Source organism: Hyperolius riggenbachi, chromosome 8 (genome assembly GCF_040937935.1).
Source record: "Hyperolius riggenbachi isolate aHypRig1 chromosome 8, aHypRig1.pri, whole genome shotgun sequence".
NCBI classification, from domain to species: domain Eukaryota; kingdom Metazoa; phylum Chordata; class Amphibia; order Anura; family Hyperoliidae; genus Hyperolius; species Hyperolius riggenbachi.
The window spans coordinates 198,214,608-198,232,152 of record NC_090653.1 but is presented as its reverse complement, the minus strand read 5'-3'; the positions used below and the strand labels follow the sequence as shown (position 1 = coordinate 198,232,152).

The window sequence follows — 17,545 nt, the reverse complement described above, 5'->3', positions numbered from 1 at the left end:
TATCATTCATCCATGCCTGTAGTTCAGCTAAGCAAGAATTTATTTTTGGAGTAGGGTCTGTTCCACCAGGCTTGAAGGACAGGTATAGCTGCGTGTCATCGGCATAGCAGTGGTACGTCAGGCCATGTTGTTGGATAATTGTACTGAGTAGTATCTAGTAAATCATTATCTCATCTCAGAAGTAGCCCACATAACTGGAGTGTCTTCTATACACCAAATTAATTTAATTCCTGCTTCCTGTTACTCTGTATTCTATAATACTCCACCATCAGTAATCACCACTTCATTATTTTCTATACTGCTGCACCTACATTCAGCTGATACTGCTACCTTCTGTTTAGTTTTCTCCTACTGTTATTGATTGCTGTCTGCTTTCCAGTCACGCTGAGCCACCATTGATATCTGTTACTGCAAAACTGCCATAGTTGGTTCACAATCTCTTATTGCCCTACCTTGCTTTTCAGCTTTCATTAGATATCTCCCATTCCATTCCTTTGTCACCATGGCCGGTTCTAGGTAGAAATGTGGCCCCAGTGCAAAAGTAACGTGGGTGCCCCCCTAGCAACACTCCCTTGAGCAGGCTCTCAGGACCCAACCCACCACCCTCCCGGCCACACAAAATCATTAGGTGTCTATGATATATCCCCAAAAGCATTGTTGGGGTCCTCATTATTCCCCTGCTATTCCCCTGCTCTTACAAATTCAGAGGGTACACACAGCAGAGTCTTACCTAATCCAGGCAGGACACAAGGCAGCACCAGCCTCTGTACTTTTTCTCACTGCTGGCGCCTCGCTTCCTCATTCCGTGCAGCCATATATGGGATTACTATACCTGGAGAGGAGACCCCTTGGGGGGCCCCTACAGGCTCTGGGGCCCTGGGGCAATTGCCCCCTTTGCCTCTATGATAGCGCCAGCCCTGATTGTCACTGAACTGATGCTTACTGAACTATGACTGCTCTTTGACACATTTTTCTCTACTTTCACCGATACCTGTTAATTCCTGCACTGTGGGATTATAACTGATCACCACTATTTCACATTCCCCTCTCCTATATTTCTCTTCTGCCTCCAATGCACAGTAACTCACCTGTCATGCTGCTACACTGCTTGTGATACTTGCTTCCTAATCTGCTCACAGTACAAAGCCAATACTTCAAATATGATTTGCTTAGTGGCTGGATCCTTGTACTAATATCTCACTATTTCCTTTTCTAGGAATACACTATTGATGTCTTCTTTAGACAGAACTGGCTGGATGAAAGATTAAAATTTGAAGGACCGCTTAAAACTCTGACTTTAAATAATCTTCTTGCTAGCAAAATTTGGACTCCAGACACCTTCTTCCACAATGGAAAGAAGTCAGTTGCTCACAATATGACCACACCCAACAAACTTCTGAGACTCACATACAATGGGAGCCTACTGTACACCATGAGGTGACTGTTCTGTGGTAATTTGGATATAACTTAATGTTACATGTTAAAAAAGACATTCGATGACAGCTAAGTGCCTCATACTGGTCCCAGGGCAGTTACTACCTAAATATTAAATGTTTCACTGCCTGGGACTTGAATTTGGCATATCAACTGGAGAGGACTCCTTCCATCACGGTGTAGATACATGTGTTTTTCTTTGTGATTTACTTTAAATCCCAACTAAAGCTTAAATTGAACAAAGTAAAACCTAAAAGCAATCATGTCAGCAAATGTGAATTTGCACTATTACTATTGGAAATTAACTTTTCAGTTTGTTTATCCACTCTTGTTGCAGCTCTGCAGCTATACATACAGGTAAGGCCATTTCTGCCCTTCCCCCGTCCTGTGATGCCAGGCCGACCTCCCACCCAGTCCAAAACCAACTACCCCACCACAAGCCTGCAGCTATCCATAACATCTTCGCTGCTGATATACAATAAATACCAGTGGCAAGGAAGTTTGGATGTCCCATAGACATCCATGTTAAAATAAGTCATACACAGAAATGTGGATGTTGGAGGCACTCGATAAAATAGCGGGAGACATGGTAGCAAGCTATACAAACTGGCGTCCGCTATTTTTTCTGGCGCATCCAGCCCCCAAATTTCCCCTATATAACTGATATTAACTTAGGCACCTATATATTGGAAATCTGTGCAGCCGCTTCCACCTGCAGGCCTCCCAATTCTCCCCCAAGTAATATGTATTCACTGGGCCTGTGGTGATATGTATTCACTGGGCCTGTGGTGAGTGTGAAAGCTGTGCTTAAAGTGGACCTGAACTTGTGCATAGGAGACAAGTAAAGCACAGAAAAACTCATCCTGTTTGTATTTAGAGACAGGGCCGGGCCGAGGCAGAGGCAAGAGAGGCTCCAGCCTCAGGGCGCAGTGTAGGAGGGGGCGCACAACTAACTCAGCTATCATTCCCCTATTGTGTTTGAAGCTGAAGGAATTAAAAAAAAAGGATACATGACAGTGACTGCAAGCCAGATAACTAGAGATTAAGGTGTTGGGGGGCTCTGGGGCACATAGTCTAATAGCAATCAGTGTGTGACGGCTGGGGTGGGAGGGATAGAGGGGCGCATTTTGGTGTCACCTTGGGTGCTGGAGGACCTTGTCATGGCTCTGTTTAGAGATAACAGGCTAGCTAAAGCCCCGTACTCACGGGCTGCAAATGTTGCCTGTCGCCAGCACACGTGAGCGTGTGGGCGACAGGCCGGCGACAGCTTCTCGCCAGGTCCCTCCGCGTACACATGCGGAAGAGGGACCAGCGGCGAGGCGGAAGCTGTCGCCGACGTTCCTCCTCCCCCCGCCGGAAGCTCCATTTGATACAATGGAGGTTGCTGTCGCTAGTCCGCGTACTCACGCGGACTAGCGACAGTTGCGGGGGAGGTGCGGCGGCGACTGTCGCCATGCGATTGAAACTTTCAATCGCATGGCGACATGAGCGGCGGGCGACAGTTCGGGGTGCGCGCGCGTGCGGCGGCCCATACTCACGAGCGACCTGTCGCCGCAACACGCGCGCGCCGTGTGTTGAGGCGACAAAAGTCCCTCGTGAGTATGGGCCATAATTCTTCCTTATCTACTGGTAATAAATAACTGTAATTTGAGCTGACAGCTCCATTTGATCTGTGCTGCAGTGTTCAGAGGCTATATGTAAACCAAAGAGGTTTAACCCTCTATGTGCTTCCAGCAAACCACGAAGTAAAAGATCTGCAGCATCTCTGAAGAGTTCTGTACACAGTAACAAAGAAATGTTTTTCTGTAATGGTTATTATGGTGTTGCTTTCCCTTTAAAGCAGAGAGGAAGCCCTGGATTTAGGTCTGCTTTAAGCTCACCTATTCACTGGCGTGCCTCCTCTCTATCACCGCAGATGGCGCCTGTACCCGGTGACCTGACGCCATGTGCATGACCTCGTATATGCCATAAGGTCACATGGTACAGATGCCCAATGTTGAAGTAGAAAAGACACAGAACACAGAAGGAGCACACCAGAGGACATATGAGCTAGACTGCTTCCACACTCACCTGGGACTGGGGGGGTCCACCTGTCATTGGTAAATGAAATAATGCTAATCTGTAAAAAAAATACAACTATGCTACCGTGCACACCCAACCAAGCACTTTTGAGCCAGATTTTTCCAGCAAGATCCTTTCCAGCAGGATCGATCCTTTCGATCAACTTCATCTGAAAAGTGATCACAATTATGATCAGGCACCCACGTTCCGCCATTGATCTCTTTCAGTTTTCAATTATTATGATCCAATCTGCCAGATATCAAAGCCATTCATTGAGTAATATATGATCACCAGTAAGTAAATCAGAATGGAGTAATTACAACAAACACTGACAGATAACCTAAACTAACGGTCACAGACCCCCTAGTCTTAAAGGGAGCCTAAAGCGAGAAGTATATGGAGGCTGCCATATTAATTTACTTTTAAATAATACTGGTTACCTGGAAGCATTGCTGAGCTATTTGGCTTCAGTAGTGTCTGAACAACACCAAAAACAAGCATATAGCTAATTTTGTCAGATTTGACAAAAATGTTAGAAACACCTGATCTGCTGCATGTTTGTTCAGGGTCTATGGCTAAAATGATTAAAGGCAACACGAGCACAGATGTGTCCCGCTCGCCCGTCCTCCACCGCTGTCTGCAGTATATGCACACAGGGAGATGTTGCTTGCTTGGCAGTTGGAAGAAGCTGTTATTTCCCACAATGCATTGAGGGAATTCACAGACAGCAAACTGTCAAGCCTGGAAGCGGACACACACACACAGAGACAGGACGCAGAGACACAGGGGTTTTATTATATAGGATTTGCATCAGCTGTAACAAATACATGTTTTTTGTTTTAAAGGTTATTATGCTGTTCTGTATCTTTTAGAGCAGAGAGGAGTTCTGAGTTCAGGACCACTTTACCCACTTCACCTCCAAGGTGAATCATCTTAAAAAAACCAAGGCAATTTTCACCTGTCAGCGTGCCTTCCATTCATTCGCCTATAATTGTATTACTATTTATCACAACAAAACAATCAATATCTTGTTTTTTTCACATCCAATTAGGCTGTCTTTGGGGGTTACTTTTTGCTAAGAATTCTTTTATTCTAACTGCATTATAACAGGAAAAATAAGAAAAAAATTTAAAAGAATCATTATTCTCAGTTTTTGGCCATCATAGTTTTAAAATAATACATGCTACAGTAATTAAAACCCTCATATTGTATTTGCCCATTTGTCCCGGTTATTGCAACATTTAAAAATGATCCCTAGTACAATGTATGGCACCAATATTTTATTTGGAATTAAAGGTGCATTTTTTCAGTTTTACGTCCATCACTTATTACAAGCCCATAATTTAAAAAGTAACACCCTCTTGACATACATATTAAAAAAGTTCAGTCCCTAAGGTAACTATTTATGTATTGTTTTTAATTGTATGTATATATATATATATATATATATATATATATATATATATATGTATATATATTTTTTTTACACAAAAAATTTGGGGTAACTATTGGGGAGTGTTGTAGGTAAGGGTTTACCTAATTAAATGAAAAATAAAAGTCTTTTAGTCTAAAAAAAATGTTTGTAGATGTAATTTGTGAATGAGGGCACCATCTCATTGATGGCGGTGTTCATTCACACGGGAACTTAGATCAATGAATGGGAACTGTGTTTCCATTCATTTATCTCCCGGCTAACGATTGGCAGGGGTAACGAGTGTGGGAGCGTGTGTGTGTGTGGGGGGGCGAGCGAGGGTGCATGGCGGGAGGGATGTAGTAGCTACGCCCCTGCAAGAAGATATGGGGAAATGCAAGGACTTAGTTACTCGTCCCGTGGGGGAGGGGAAGTGGTTAAGACATCTAAAGTCAATTATTATTGTTAGTAAAGATGAGGTCTATTAAAGGTGCTCATACACTCGTCAGATTGGCAGCAGATAGATAAGAAATGCATCTGATGATCTATCTGATGCGTTTTTAGAACATTTTTTACCAGGATAGAATTCCAATAGATTTCAGTTTGAAATCTATTGGAATTCTATTTGATGTCATTTTTTTGCCATCAGATTTCCATTAAGGCCAATGCAAACTGATAAGCAATCTCATCAGATCGACCTAAATTTTCCATCCTGCCAGCTCGATGAAAATCCATCGAAATCGATCGAAATCGGCCATCGATCGGTCGATTGGCCAACCGATTTGCAAACGATCAATCGATCGATCGATCGATCGGGATCGATCGGTCGGCCAGAAAATCGGCTGAGTGTATGGGCCCCTTTACACCTACTTCCCATGAATTAGGAAGTTCCATCTCATGTAAATGTATGGTTTCCCTACTTCAATTAAAAGTAGTCATGCATCTTTTCTTCCTACCATGTGCCTCATTTGGTTACTGACTGATTCATCCATTAGCTGTATCTAGAAAGCATAGAAAACAAGTTCCACTGCAGTTCTAAGAACATTCTGTCCAACACTTTTCCTCTATATTCTGTGTACATTCACTTATTAACCTGATTACTATTAACATTTCCTGGATCAGTTTTTGAATTTATTTGGGATTTAAAGGGCCTGTGTTATGTAATCTGGAAACCCCTAACACTACATACACATGCCAGATGGCCGTAAATCTGGCTTGATTATATGTGTCCCCCCAAGGTTGCTTAAAGATCCTGTGCTCTGAATTTTTAACCTCCTGAGCGGTATGCCCGACACTGTGTCGGGCATACCACTCACTACAATCACGAGTCCCCCAGGAAGAATCTAATAGATTTAATGACCCCACAAGCTTTAGCTAGCACTAGGCTATCTAGTATAGGTACCCTACACCCCCCGATTGTCCCCCGATCCACCTATCCAACCACTTAATACATTACCCAGCCTGGCTCCAGCAATCGGCGCAGACTCCCCGCACAGCTCCGGTCTCTCTATGGGGAGGATCAGGTCTGCGCATGACGTCAGTGACGTCATGTACAATTTTCCCCATTGAGAAGAGCGGAGCTGTGCGGGGAGGCTGCGCCAATCGCTGGATAGAGGCTGTGTAATGTATTAAATGGCTGGATCAGGGGCATTTGGGGCCGGCTACCTGTACTAGCAAGCCGAGTGCTAGCTAAACCTTGTGGGGTCATTAAATCTATTAGAATATTCATGGGGACTCTAAAGCTGAAAAATGATAGTCACGTGCATTGTTACCCTCATTACCTGTTCTGCTGTAAGCTGCTCCATTGTGCACCTCGCTGTCCTTCCTCCTCCCCTCTTTATAGTAACAGTACAGGTCACTCTGTCATACCAGAGCAACATGTCTGTACAACACTTGTTCCCAGCAGTGTCACCTGCTGGATCGTGCTTGATCCTGATGAGTGAGAAAAATAGTACTGTACATTTGTATGCACCTTAAAGCTTACCTGAAGCAAAATAAAGATACTTACCTCAGTAGTGGGAAGCCTCTGGATTGTCCAGAGGTTTCCCAGGACCTTTTACACCCCCCATTCCTGCACTGGGTCCCTGTAAACATAATCAAAAAGAGCTTGTCAAATGTGCTTTTTGTGGTCCCACTCCTGACTGGGCATGCACAAATAAGCTCCGCACATGCCCAGTTGAACTAAGCTACTTGTGCACATCTTTTTACCTCCACGCACAAGTGCTTTGTTTTACTGGCTTATCCAGTATGGGTACACACATACATGGATAAGAGCGTGGCCACAAGAAGAAGAGGGTCCTGGGCAGCAATGGTGGGCTTGAAGAGGGTCTGGGAAGCCTCTGGACCATCCAGAGGCTTCCCACTACTTAGGAAAGTAGAACAATTTAACCCTCTCCTGATCACAGGATTGCATTAAAGGACATTGGGGTTGATTCACTAAAGGAAATAGTGTGAATATCTCCTGTTACGCTATTTCAACAGCATGCTTTAAATTTAATGCGCTGCATGCTATGCACGCTATTAGCATAGCGTGTATATACATAGGAGCGCACACTATGCTTTGGGTAGTGCAGCATAGCGAATGCTATTACCTTAAAGGGAACCATTGATGAACATTTCACACAAAATAAACATATCAGTCGATAGCTTGTAAAGAATAAATGCTCTATCTGATAATTTTGCCGCTCTGATGTGCCTGTTTTAGTGTTTTTTTTATCCATTATTGCTCCAGGAAAAATCCAATATGGCCGCCGGCTCATATCCCTTTTGCTTCCGGGTTATGAGTTGTTTTGGATGTGCTGTCTAGGCTATATGAGACTAGGCTAGTAACATTTGCGGAATCGTTTCCGTGGTCAGCGCACAGAACGCGCGCTGACACTGCGGAAAACCTCCACAACCGTGTAATTGGGAGAACCCAGGTTAGGTGCAATGCACCAGCAGAGGGCAATTCCCATCGGCAGATGGAGCTGTGGAGTGCAGACGAGCACAGCCTCTGCACGGCCACAGATGCCAGATGGGAATTGTACAGATAAAGGCAAAGTAGGGCACGATAGCCCTCTATGAGAAAGAGGACAGAGACAGGATTAATGTGTGTTAATCAGAGACGGTGAACACACATCCGCAGAAACAAGAGTGGAAACACAATCGCAAGAGATGCGATTGCCAGAAGTGACAGAAGGCAGAACAGAACAGAGCACGAGAGTAGCAAAGGCACAGCAAACAACAATGAGAAGATAAAGAAAATAACAAACGCTAGCTAAACGCGAACACCGCACTCATTCGCAACATCGATCGCGTTAACGGCGCGGACTTCGCACGATAAGCGCAACAGAGACAAGCACGCCACCCTGACTAACCAATGACAGACAAACACGAAATAGAGAACGTGAACGCTTGCTAAACAGTTACCTCACCGAGCCTACAGCAAGCTTTCGTACAAGACAGACAGACGAACGGAAAACAGGAATAGGGTAGATAGGATCCACCGCTCTTCCGCCAGAGCGAGTGCGATCCGGGTTCAGGGATAGGACAGGAAGGATCCACTGCTCTTTCCGCCAGAGCGAGTGTGAACCAAGTACCGAAACAGAGCTAGCAAGATCCACTGCTCTTTTCCACCAGAGCGAGTGTGATCCAAGTGCAGAAACGGAGCTAGCAGGATCCACTGCTCTTTTCCACCAGAGCAAGTGTGATTCAAGTACAGAAACAGAACTAGCAGGATCCACTGCTCTTTTCCACCAGAGCAAGTGTGATCCGAGTACAAGAATAGGCTTAGCAGGATCCACTGCTCTTACCGCCAGAGCGAGTGCGATCCACACGGCAAGACAGACAGAAGGAGTAACCAATAGCAACCGCAGCTACGGTAAAACTCCAAGACATAGACTAGAGAGATCCACTGCCACTAACGCTAGGGCAAGTGCGATCCAGGTACTGGACCAAACGATTCACCATCGCCAACCGCTGGCGACAGTGCAATCGCAAGGACAAGACAAGACAGGCAATACAGATAAACTTTAACTTGACTGCACTAGAAGAACTGCCTAATGCAGTCCCAAGGAATTACTCTAAGGTAAACTTTGACAAACAAACAGGGCTGATACTCTAGGAGAGTTTCTCAGTAACAAACCATGAAAGATGACCAGCAAAGGATTCTGTGAGAACATGACTTTTATACTGCCAGCCTTCAAAGGAGGCAGCTAGGCAATTTGCATAACAAATGTATGCAAATTCCTCAGCAGCAGAGCAGGTCTGAAACTTGCAAAGCAAAGACTGGTCTCTTTTCCAGAGACCTGTAGCCCTCAGACTCAAGGAATGGTCAAACAGCTGTCTGTCTGTGCAGACAGCTGAGCGGATCATTACAAGGCTGCTGTCTAGGCTAAATGAGAAAGGCTCCTGCAGCCTTTCATCTGTGTGCTTTCATTTTGATATGATGTGCAGCTGCCTGTAGGAAGTCTCTCTCATAGGAATGAAACTGCAGTCATCATCATTATCTATGCAGAGTGCACACAGATCATATTGCAGCCACACTTGTCCGTTGTTTCAGAGCTTCTCTCTCAGCAGCAGCAGCCCCTCCCATGTCATCAGAGCTCTCAGTATGCAAAGCAGCAAAGCTGAGCCAGGAGGGGGCAGGCTTGGGCTTGAAAAGACTCCACAGAAGAGTGACTCAGCTATAATGATTCCAGGTCAAACCTAGACTGAAGGCTCAGTCTGGGATTCTTATCACAGCTGATAATAGACTAATTAAGCAGATAAGAATGAAACTAAAAGCAGGGTAGGTGTTTACTGTCATGTTCCCACTGATAAATGTAGTAAAATACATGAGGGTGCTTCACCTCTGGTTCTCTTTAAGCCTCCTTCCAGCAAAGGAGCTCCTCTCCTCCCGCCCTGAGCCCCTGCACGTCCAGTCACTATAAAGGGCATGATCGCCGCACTCTGATTGGCCCAATAGGCTGCTTGTGAAGTGACAGACAGCCTATTGGGCCAATCAGAGTGTGGGGATCAAAGAAAGAGAGAGCTCCTTATTTGCTGGAAGGAGTCTTAAGGAAATAGCATTTGCTATGCTGCACTACCTGCAGCATAGCGTGCACCCCTGTGTATGCGCGTGCATCTCATTGCATTTAAACCACACTGTAGAAATATTGCGAGTAACAGGAGATTACTCGCGCTATTTCCTTTAGTGACTCAACCCCATTGATATAGAGGAGTATTTAAAGAGAACCCGAGGTGGGTTGAAGAATGCTATTAGGACACAGAGGCAGGTTCTGCATACGATCACCAGCCTCTGTGTCTGTACTGTGTCCGCTCAGGCTCCCCCTGTACTCTTCTGTCCCCCATATAAAAAAAACCGCCATGCTAGCGACATGCAGCTTGTCGCTAGCTGGCTGTTTACCTTATGTCTGCCATTCAACGCCGCTCCCCCGCCTCCTCTACAGTGCCTCTCCTTGCCTTCGTCCCTTCCCTCCCCGCATCTTTAAGCTTCCTCCAATCAGCTTACGGAGGCGGGAAGGGATGCAGGCGGGGAACCATGCTATAGAGAAGGCGGGGGAGCGGTGGTGAATGGCAGACATAAGGTAAACAGCCAGCTAGCGGCAAGCTGCATGCCACTAGAATGGCGTTTTTTATGGGGGACAGCAGAGTGCAGGGGGGGGCCTGGGAGGACACAGTACAGACAGAGAGGCTGGTGATAGTATGCAGAACCAGCCTCTGTGTCCGAATAGCATTCTTCAAACCCACCTCGGGTTCTCTTTAATATTTGGAGTCTACAATTGAAAGGATTAAATTGCCTTGAAGTTCAGCAAGCAGAATGGATGTGGGGAAATAAACCACTCCATATCCCACATGTATCTCTGAGGGTAGAATCATTTGCACAGATACAAGTAGTATGCAATATTCATATGGTAGAATTGGCTGGGGTATGACACAAGAAAATGTGTCTGTTTTCTTGTTTTAGAAGACTGAAAACCTAACTAAGTTTTTGACAAGACATATACTGAAAATAAATTGGAAAACTAGACTTTCTAGGTATATATGGCTAGATGCCCAGAAGTGTAATTAAAGATTTGCCTTTTTTTTTTTCTTTTTTTTTCACTGGACATTATATGGGATAAAATGAAAAAAAAAAAAACTAAAAACACTTTTTCCTAAAGGCACAATATTTTAACAAAAATGTGTGCTATATACAACATGGTATAATTATTGTTATATTGTACACAGCGCTATAAGGGCCCATTTACACTTAGAAGCGCAAAACGCTGGCGATTTTTGCCTGCGTTTTGCAGGAGTGATTTTTCCACGATTTCACACGGAAAAATCACTGGACAGTGCAGCGATTTCTCAGCGATCGCGTTTAGCGCTACTATAGCACTGAAACAAGACAAGACAAGACAAATAACATTTATATTGCGCTTTTCTTCTTGCGGACTCAAAGCGCCAGAGCAGAGCAGCAGCCACTAGGGCGCGCTCTATTAGCAGTAGCAGTGTAAGGGAGACTTGCCAAAGGTCTCCTACTGAATTAGTGCTGGCTTACTGAACAGGCAGAGCCGAGATTCGAACCCTGGTCTCCCATGTCAGAGGCAGAGTCCTTAACCATTACACCATCAGCCAACTGATGGTGTAACGCGATTGCCGGGAAATTGCCTGAAAATGGTGCAGGCTATGCGTTTGCGTTTCACATTTTTGGGGGATTTGTGGCGATTAGCGCAAATCGCCCAAGTAACAACGGGCCCATAGGGTTTTATTACACTAGCTTTTTCAAAAGCGCTAGCGTTTGAGCGTATTGCCGAAATCGCCGGCAACACGCTCAAGTGTGAATGGGCCCTAATACCCCTAAAGTGGTCCTGAACTCTTGCACAGGGCAGAATGAAAACATAGAGAAATGCACCCTGTATGTATTTAGAGAGTTTAACCTGTCTAATTCCCCCTCATCTAATCACAAGTTGTAATTTGATCTTTCCCCATGTCACCTGACTGCTACGGAAGATAAGGCAGATAAGCTCATTGGAAAGCATGGGATGTTAACAATATGTTTGCGTCCATGAAAGCAGGAAGTAGAAACACTGGAGATTTATTTTTGGATTTGTATTAGCTGTAACAAAGACATGTGTTTCTTTAAAGCGGTATGAAACCCAGCATTTCTTCTTTGCTCTAAAAGATTATTTACAGCATATAATATACTACCACAATTTTTTTTTGTTGAACAGCATTCAAACAGTTAAACACAAGACTTTCTTTTTCAATAGAAAGCTCCCTGCAGTGAGATCTGAATCCGAATAGGTGATAACATTATCTTGTGTTTACCGAATTGTAGTAAGAGAGGAATGTAAACATCCCCTGGCAGTGGAGAAACCCCTTCTAGATCAGACACAGCTCAGACAAAAATCACTGTGTACATTACAATATATAAATACTGTCGCTGTAAATAAAATGCAAATGCAGCTTTCAGAGCAAATAAACTGTACTTTGGGAACTTGTAATTTCTAAATGAATGATAATACTTTTGCACAAAAGCAAATATGATAACTGTCTGGGTTATAAAAAGTAAGAAAACACATTTTTATTGAATATTATGTCACAGAGTTTAATACCGCTTTAAAAGTTATTATGCTGTTGCATATCTTTTATAGCAGAGACGAAGTTCTGAGTTCAGGTCTGCTTTAAAGGATACCAGAGCCGTATAAACCAAGAGAAACGGGGAAGGGCGGGAGCAGGCATATACTGTCATCTGTTCTAAGGTTTATTCAATATATATTCACTATAAGCTAGACTACATTATATTATACTATATTATATTATTATATTATACTATATTATATAATACTACGTTATATATACACAATACCTGTACATCTACTACCAATATAGACTATGCCAAACTAGCCTAAACTTTACTATACCACACTGCACTATAATCTATACTCAATTTTGTATTTTTAAATATTGTAGCAGTTTGGATCAGATACAATTATCACTGATATGTTTTTTCCACTTATTAAATGTTCTGAGGAGCACACAGGACTGGCAGTAGCCTCTGTTTTCTTCCTCCAAGAACTGATCACTGATCACTTGACCTGGTGAGCAACAAATCGCTGCCTTCATGTCAACTACGGAACCTGCCAGATGAGTGTTGACTGGTTCTAGAGTCTACACAGAGAGTAGGTTTCCGAGTGTCATAAACTTACAGCAGTACGGATGAGAACTGACAGCTGTGCTAAAGTGGTTAAAATATGGCAAATACAGCATTAAAGAGAAACCATAACCAAGAATTGAACTTCATCCCAATCAGTAGCAGAGACCCCCTTTCCCGTGAGAAATCTTTTCCTTTTCACAATGGATCATCAGGGGGCTTTGTATGGCTAATATTGTGGAGAAACCGCTCCCACAGTGTGATGTCAGGACCATGGTTCTGACATCACACTGTGGGAGCCTTGTTATATTGTGATAAATAACAGCTGTTTACATCTGTTTCCAACTGCCAAAAAAACAAGCAGCATCTCCTTCCACTGACATCAAATGCCAGCAGTAAAAATGTCGCCATGTGATAAAAGTCAAACTGTAAATCAGGGAGAGGAAAGATTTTACAATGGGCAAGCACTTTTTTATGACATTATTTTCACTGGCATTCCTCTTTAGCCCCTTCAGGACTGGCTGTCTACCCCCTTTAAGGACCAGGCAGGGGGCGTGTGTGTGTGTGTGTGGGGGGGGGGGGGGGGCAGGCAGCTGTATCCCTACTGGGGCTTGCTGGGCTGTGTGTCCCCCGCCCCCCGCCTCCAGATGTCCCCCCTTTCGAATAGCAGCCTTTACTCACCCCCCAGGCTCCAGCGATGAGCAGCTGTGGATACCTCCACTCTCGCTGGCTTCCCCGCTCCTACTGACGCTAAGTTCCGGGTTGCGGCTTGATGACGTCATCAAGCCGGGACCCAGCACTTAGTGTCAATACAGCGGGGATGCCGGCCAGAGCAGAGGGGAAGCCCGATCGTCAGGGGGAACAGTCAGGGCCGGATTTCTGGCAAGGCCACATAGGCCATGGCCCAGGGCACCAGAAATGTAGGGGTGGCTCAGTGAGGGGCAATAAAGCTATTCTATCTATCTACAAGGACAGATTTAATTTTCAAACTCCCTGTCCTGTACTTGTGTCGTCCCTGCAAGACCTGTAAGCTCTATCCTGCAGGTACACTTCAGCCTAACTCTCATAGTGACACAATGGTCCCATCATTAATGAGATAGCAAACATAACATAAAAGTTCTTAAGGAAAACATAATTTATAATCTATACGCATATTACTAAAATAGTCATTGTCTGTGACAACTGACATCCAATGATGGAAAGTAAGTAGAATTCTCATTGGGGAACACAGAGATAACAACCAAACAGACGGTATAATTGGCCTTGGGCGGTGAAAAGTACAAATCCGGCCCTGGGAACAGTAGGAAGGTGAGTGGATCCTCTTCTTACCCTACCGCCGCAGCTCTGTAAGTGATCACTATGATCCGCCGGCGATCATAGCGATCACGTGATCAGAAGCCATATGCGATGGCTTCTGATTACTGAGGGGAGATGTCAGCTGTCATATGACAGCTTAATCTCCCCTTTCTGGTGCGCATGATCGCGTCAGGACGGTTTGTCATCGTGGACGTTGAATCTACGTCCAGTCAGGACGGCTGCACCACCTGCTGGACTACGTCGGTCCCCAAAAGGTTAAGGATAGCCATCTGTTTCTATGGAAAGAGATACAGGTAGTCCCCAATTTATGAACGCCCAATTTACAAACAACCCACCGATATGAACGGCATGAACGGGAACAAGTCAAAAAAAATGTTCAAATTGGACTTGTAGTTTTTGAGAAAATAAATTACAAAAAAATCAAAGAAAAAATGGCTTTTAAACTTGTATAAGCACTTACAGAGGGCAGAGGTGACACAGAAGGGGACACTGGAGGCACGGGGGGGGGGGGGGGGGGGCACAGAGGAGGTACAGGAGACAGAGGTGGCACAGCGTTCAAACTTAAGAACAGATTCAGGTTAAGAACAAACCTGCAGTTCCTATCTCGTACGTTAAATTGGGACTACCTGTATTTCACATTCAATTTCTGGGAAACCCTAATGAGAATATACAATTGAGTTGTGGAAAGGGTAGTAAAAGGCAGTGGAAAGGGCAAAATATCAAGCCCTTGACTGGAATAATGGCTTAGTAGCTGGCATTGTGTTGCTGACAGTATGCTGTTTATTAATGCACCAAGGAAATTATTGATGCAATTGTTTACACAGACGTAACTGCACAAAACAACTGGTAAACAGTTTATATTTCTGTAACTGGTATATTTTATTTTTATGGTTATAATGCAGGCTCACAATTCATGCTGAATGCACAATGCACCTGGAAGATTTCCCTATGGATGTTCATGCTTGCCCGCTGAAATTTGGAAGCTGTAAGTACCTGCTGACGCATAAATTCATTGACTTATACTGAGTTGTCTGATCAATGTTGATATTACTAAGATCTTAAATGAATGTTTTAGCTGTTTATATTACCATAATCTCACTTCTATGTTTTGTTTTCATTGTTGGAAGATCAATTCTGATGTGTAATTTGTATGCGCAGTCATATCTCAGATTTCTAAAGATTTCTTCTTAGTTGCTTGATAAAAATCTTCTCAAACATTTATGGTAGGAGCAGAGCCCAAAAAAAGGAGGCATGCTCTTTGATTTAATAAGCTGCATGTGCAAACTGATAACATTTATTTCTCAGTTCAGGTATATAGGTCAGTCCATATTGTTAGTTTCATCAAGGAAGTTTAAATATAAATAATAACAATGCTAACATATATATGGCACTTTTCTTCTGTCCGACTCAAAGCATTTGAGAGCTGCAGGCTGCAGACACTAAAGGTGCATTCAGTATGCCTTCCTGTAATGTTACAGAGTCTTGCCCAAGGCCTTTTTATTAAGGAGGCACTGGATTTAACCAGAATTTGAACCCTGGTCTCCTATGTCAGAAGTAGTGCCTATACTATCCAGCTGGTACATGTTAAATTTTTATTCTGTAACGAAGGTCCAAAAGACTCCTGTTCTGACATAATGCTTTATGGGATTTCCCCCACGAAAACAACATTTTTTTGCACTGATCACAGAGAAAACAAAAATCTGCTGCAGAAGCTTGATTTATTAAAAAAAAAGTTAAAATCCTACCAGAGTGAATGTTATTGTAGTGCATCCTCACTGCTGTGTGAAGCTAAGCTAGAGCCTTCCACAGTATACTCTGTCTCTAGCTGAATCTGCAGCCTCACATATCAAGAGTAGAGATGGCCCGAACGGTTCGCCGGCGAACGGTTCCCGGCGAACTTCCGGTGGTTCGCGATCGCGGAGAACCGCAAACTTTTCCGGAAGTTCGGTTCGCCCCCATAATGCACCATTAGGGTCAACTTTGACCCTCTACATCACAGTCAGCAGGCACATTGTAGCCAATCAGTCGACTCCTAGAGCCACTCCCCCCTTATAAAAGGCAGGCACCACCGGTCATTATACTCACTCGTGTGCCTGCAGTAAATAGAGAAGGGACAGCTGCTGCTGCAGACTCTCATAGAGAAAGATTATTTAGGCTCTTGTAGGCTTGTTAGCTTGCTCCTTGCTGATTCTTATTGCTAAAATAGCACCCCACAACAGCTCTTTTGAGAGCTAATCTTGTTCTTGTGATCTACTTTTTTTCTGTGTGTCCCACTGACACTTGTGTTGCATAGACAGCATTGATAATTCATACTGTGTGTGCCACTTGCAGGCCCAGCACATTCAGTGACTACCTGTGTGTGTGACAGGTGCACATTACCCATCACTGCATATACCTACCTGTTGTTCACTGTGCACCCACCTACCTACGTGAGCGCACGCAGTGTCACTGTGCCTGTCCGCTACCTGTCTGTGTGTGACAGGTGCACAGTGTAATACCCATTACTGCATATACCTACCTACCTGTTGTTAAAAGTGCACCCACCTACCTATGTGAGTTGAGCGCACTCAGTGTCACTGTGCCTGTCCGCTACCTGTCTGTGTGTGACAGATGCACATTGTAATACCCATGACTGCATATACCTACCTACCTGTTGTTCACAGTGCACCCACCTACCTACGTGAGCTGAGCGCACGCAGTGTCACTGTGCCTGTCCACTACCTGTCTATGTGTGACAGGTGCACATTGTAATACCCATTACTGCATATACCTACCTACCTGTTCTTCACAGAGCACCCACCTACCTACGTAAGCGCACGCAGTGTCACTGTGCCTGTCCGCTACCTGTCTGTGTGTGACAGGTGCACATTGTAATACCCATCACTGCATATAACTACCTGTTGTGTTCAGTGCACACACCTCATCACTGCATATACCTACATGTTGTGTTCAGTGCACCCACCTACCAACGTGAGTGCACGCACTGTGATATACCACTCCGTGCATACCTGTTAACTGCACCTGTGTGACTGCACATTGTTTTAGTCAAGTCAGTGCATACCTTTCACTTCATTCCCCCGATATGGACACAACGGACAAAACAGGCAGAGGTAGAGGCAGACCCAGAGGAAGGCCACCCGGCAGGTCTGTGCGAGGTTGTGTTGATGTGATTTCGTGCGGCCCTGGACCAAAGAAAAGTTCTC

At 44.4% G+C, this 17,545-nt stretch overlaps 1 protein-coding gene across 2 annotated transcripts in view; it reads left to right on the top strand.

Moving 5' to 3' along the window:
* The window catches only part of GABRA3 (gamma-aminobutyric acid type A receptor subunit alpha3), a 258,307-nt gene that overhangs the window by 189,424 nt on the left and 51,338 nt on the right, over positions 1 to 17,545 (top strand). For both annotated transcript variants that reach the window (XM_068249708.1, XM_068249709.1), the window contains exons 5-6: positions 1,217 to 1,437; positions 15,245 to 15,327. In XM_068249708.1, coding sequence (XP_068105809.1) covers positions 1,217 to 1,437; positions 15,245 to 15,327 — 304 coding nt within the window. The remainder of the gene's footprint in view (positions 1 to 1,216; positions 1,438 to 15,244; positions 15,328 to 17,545) is intronic.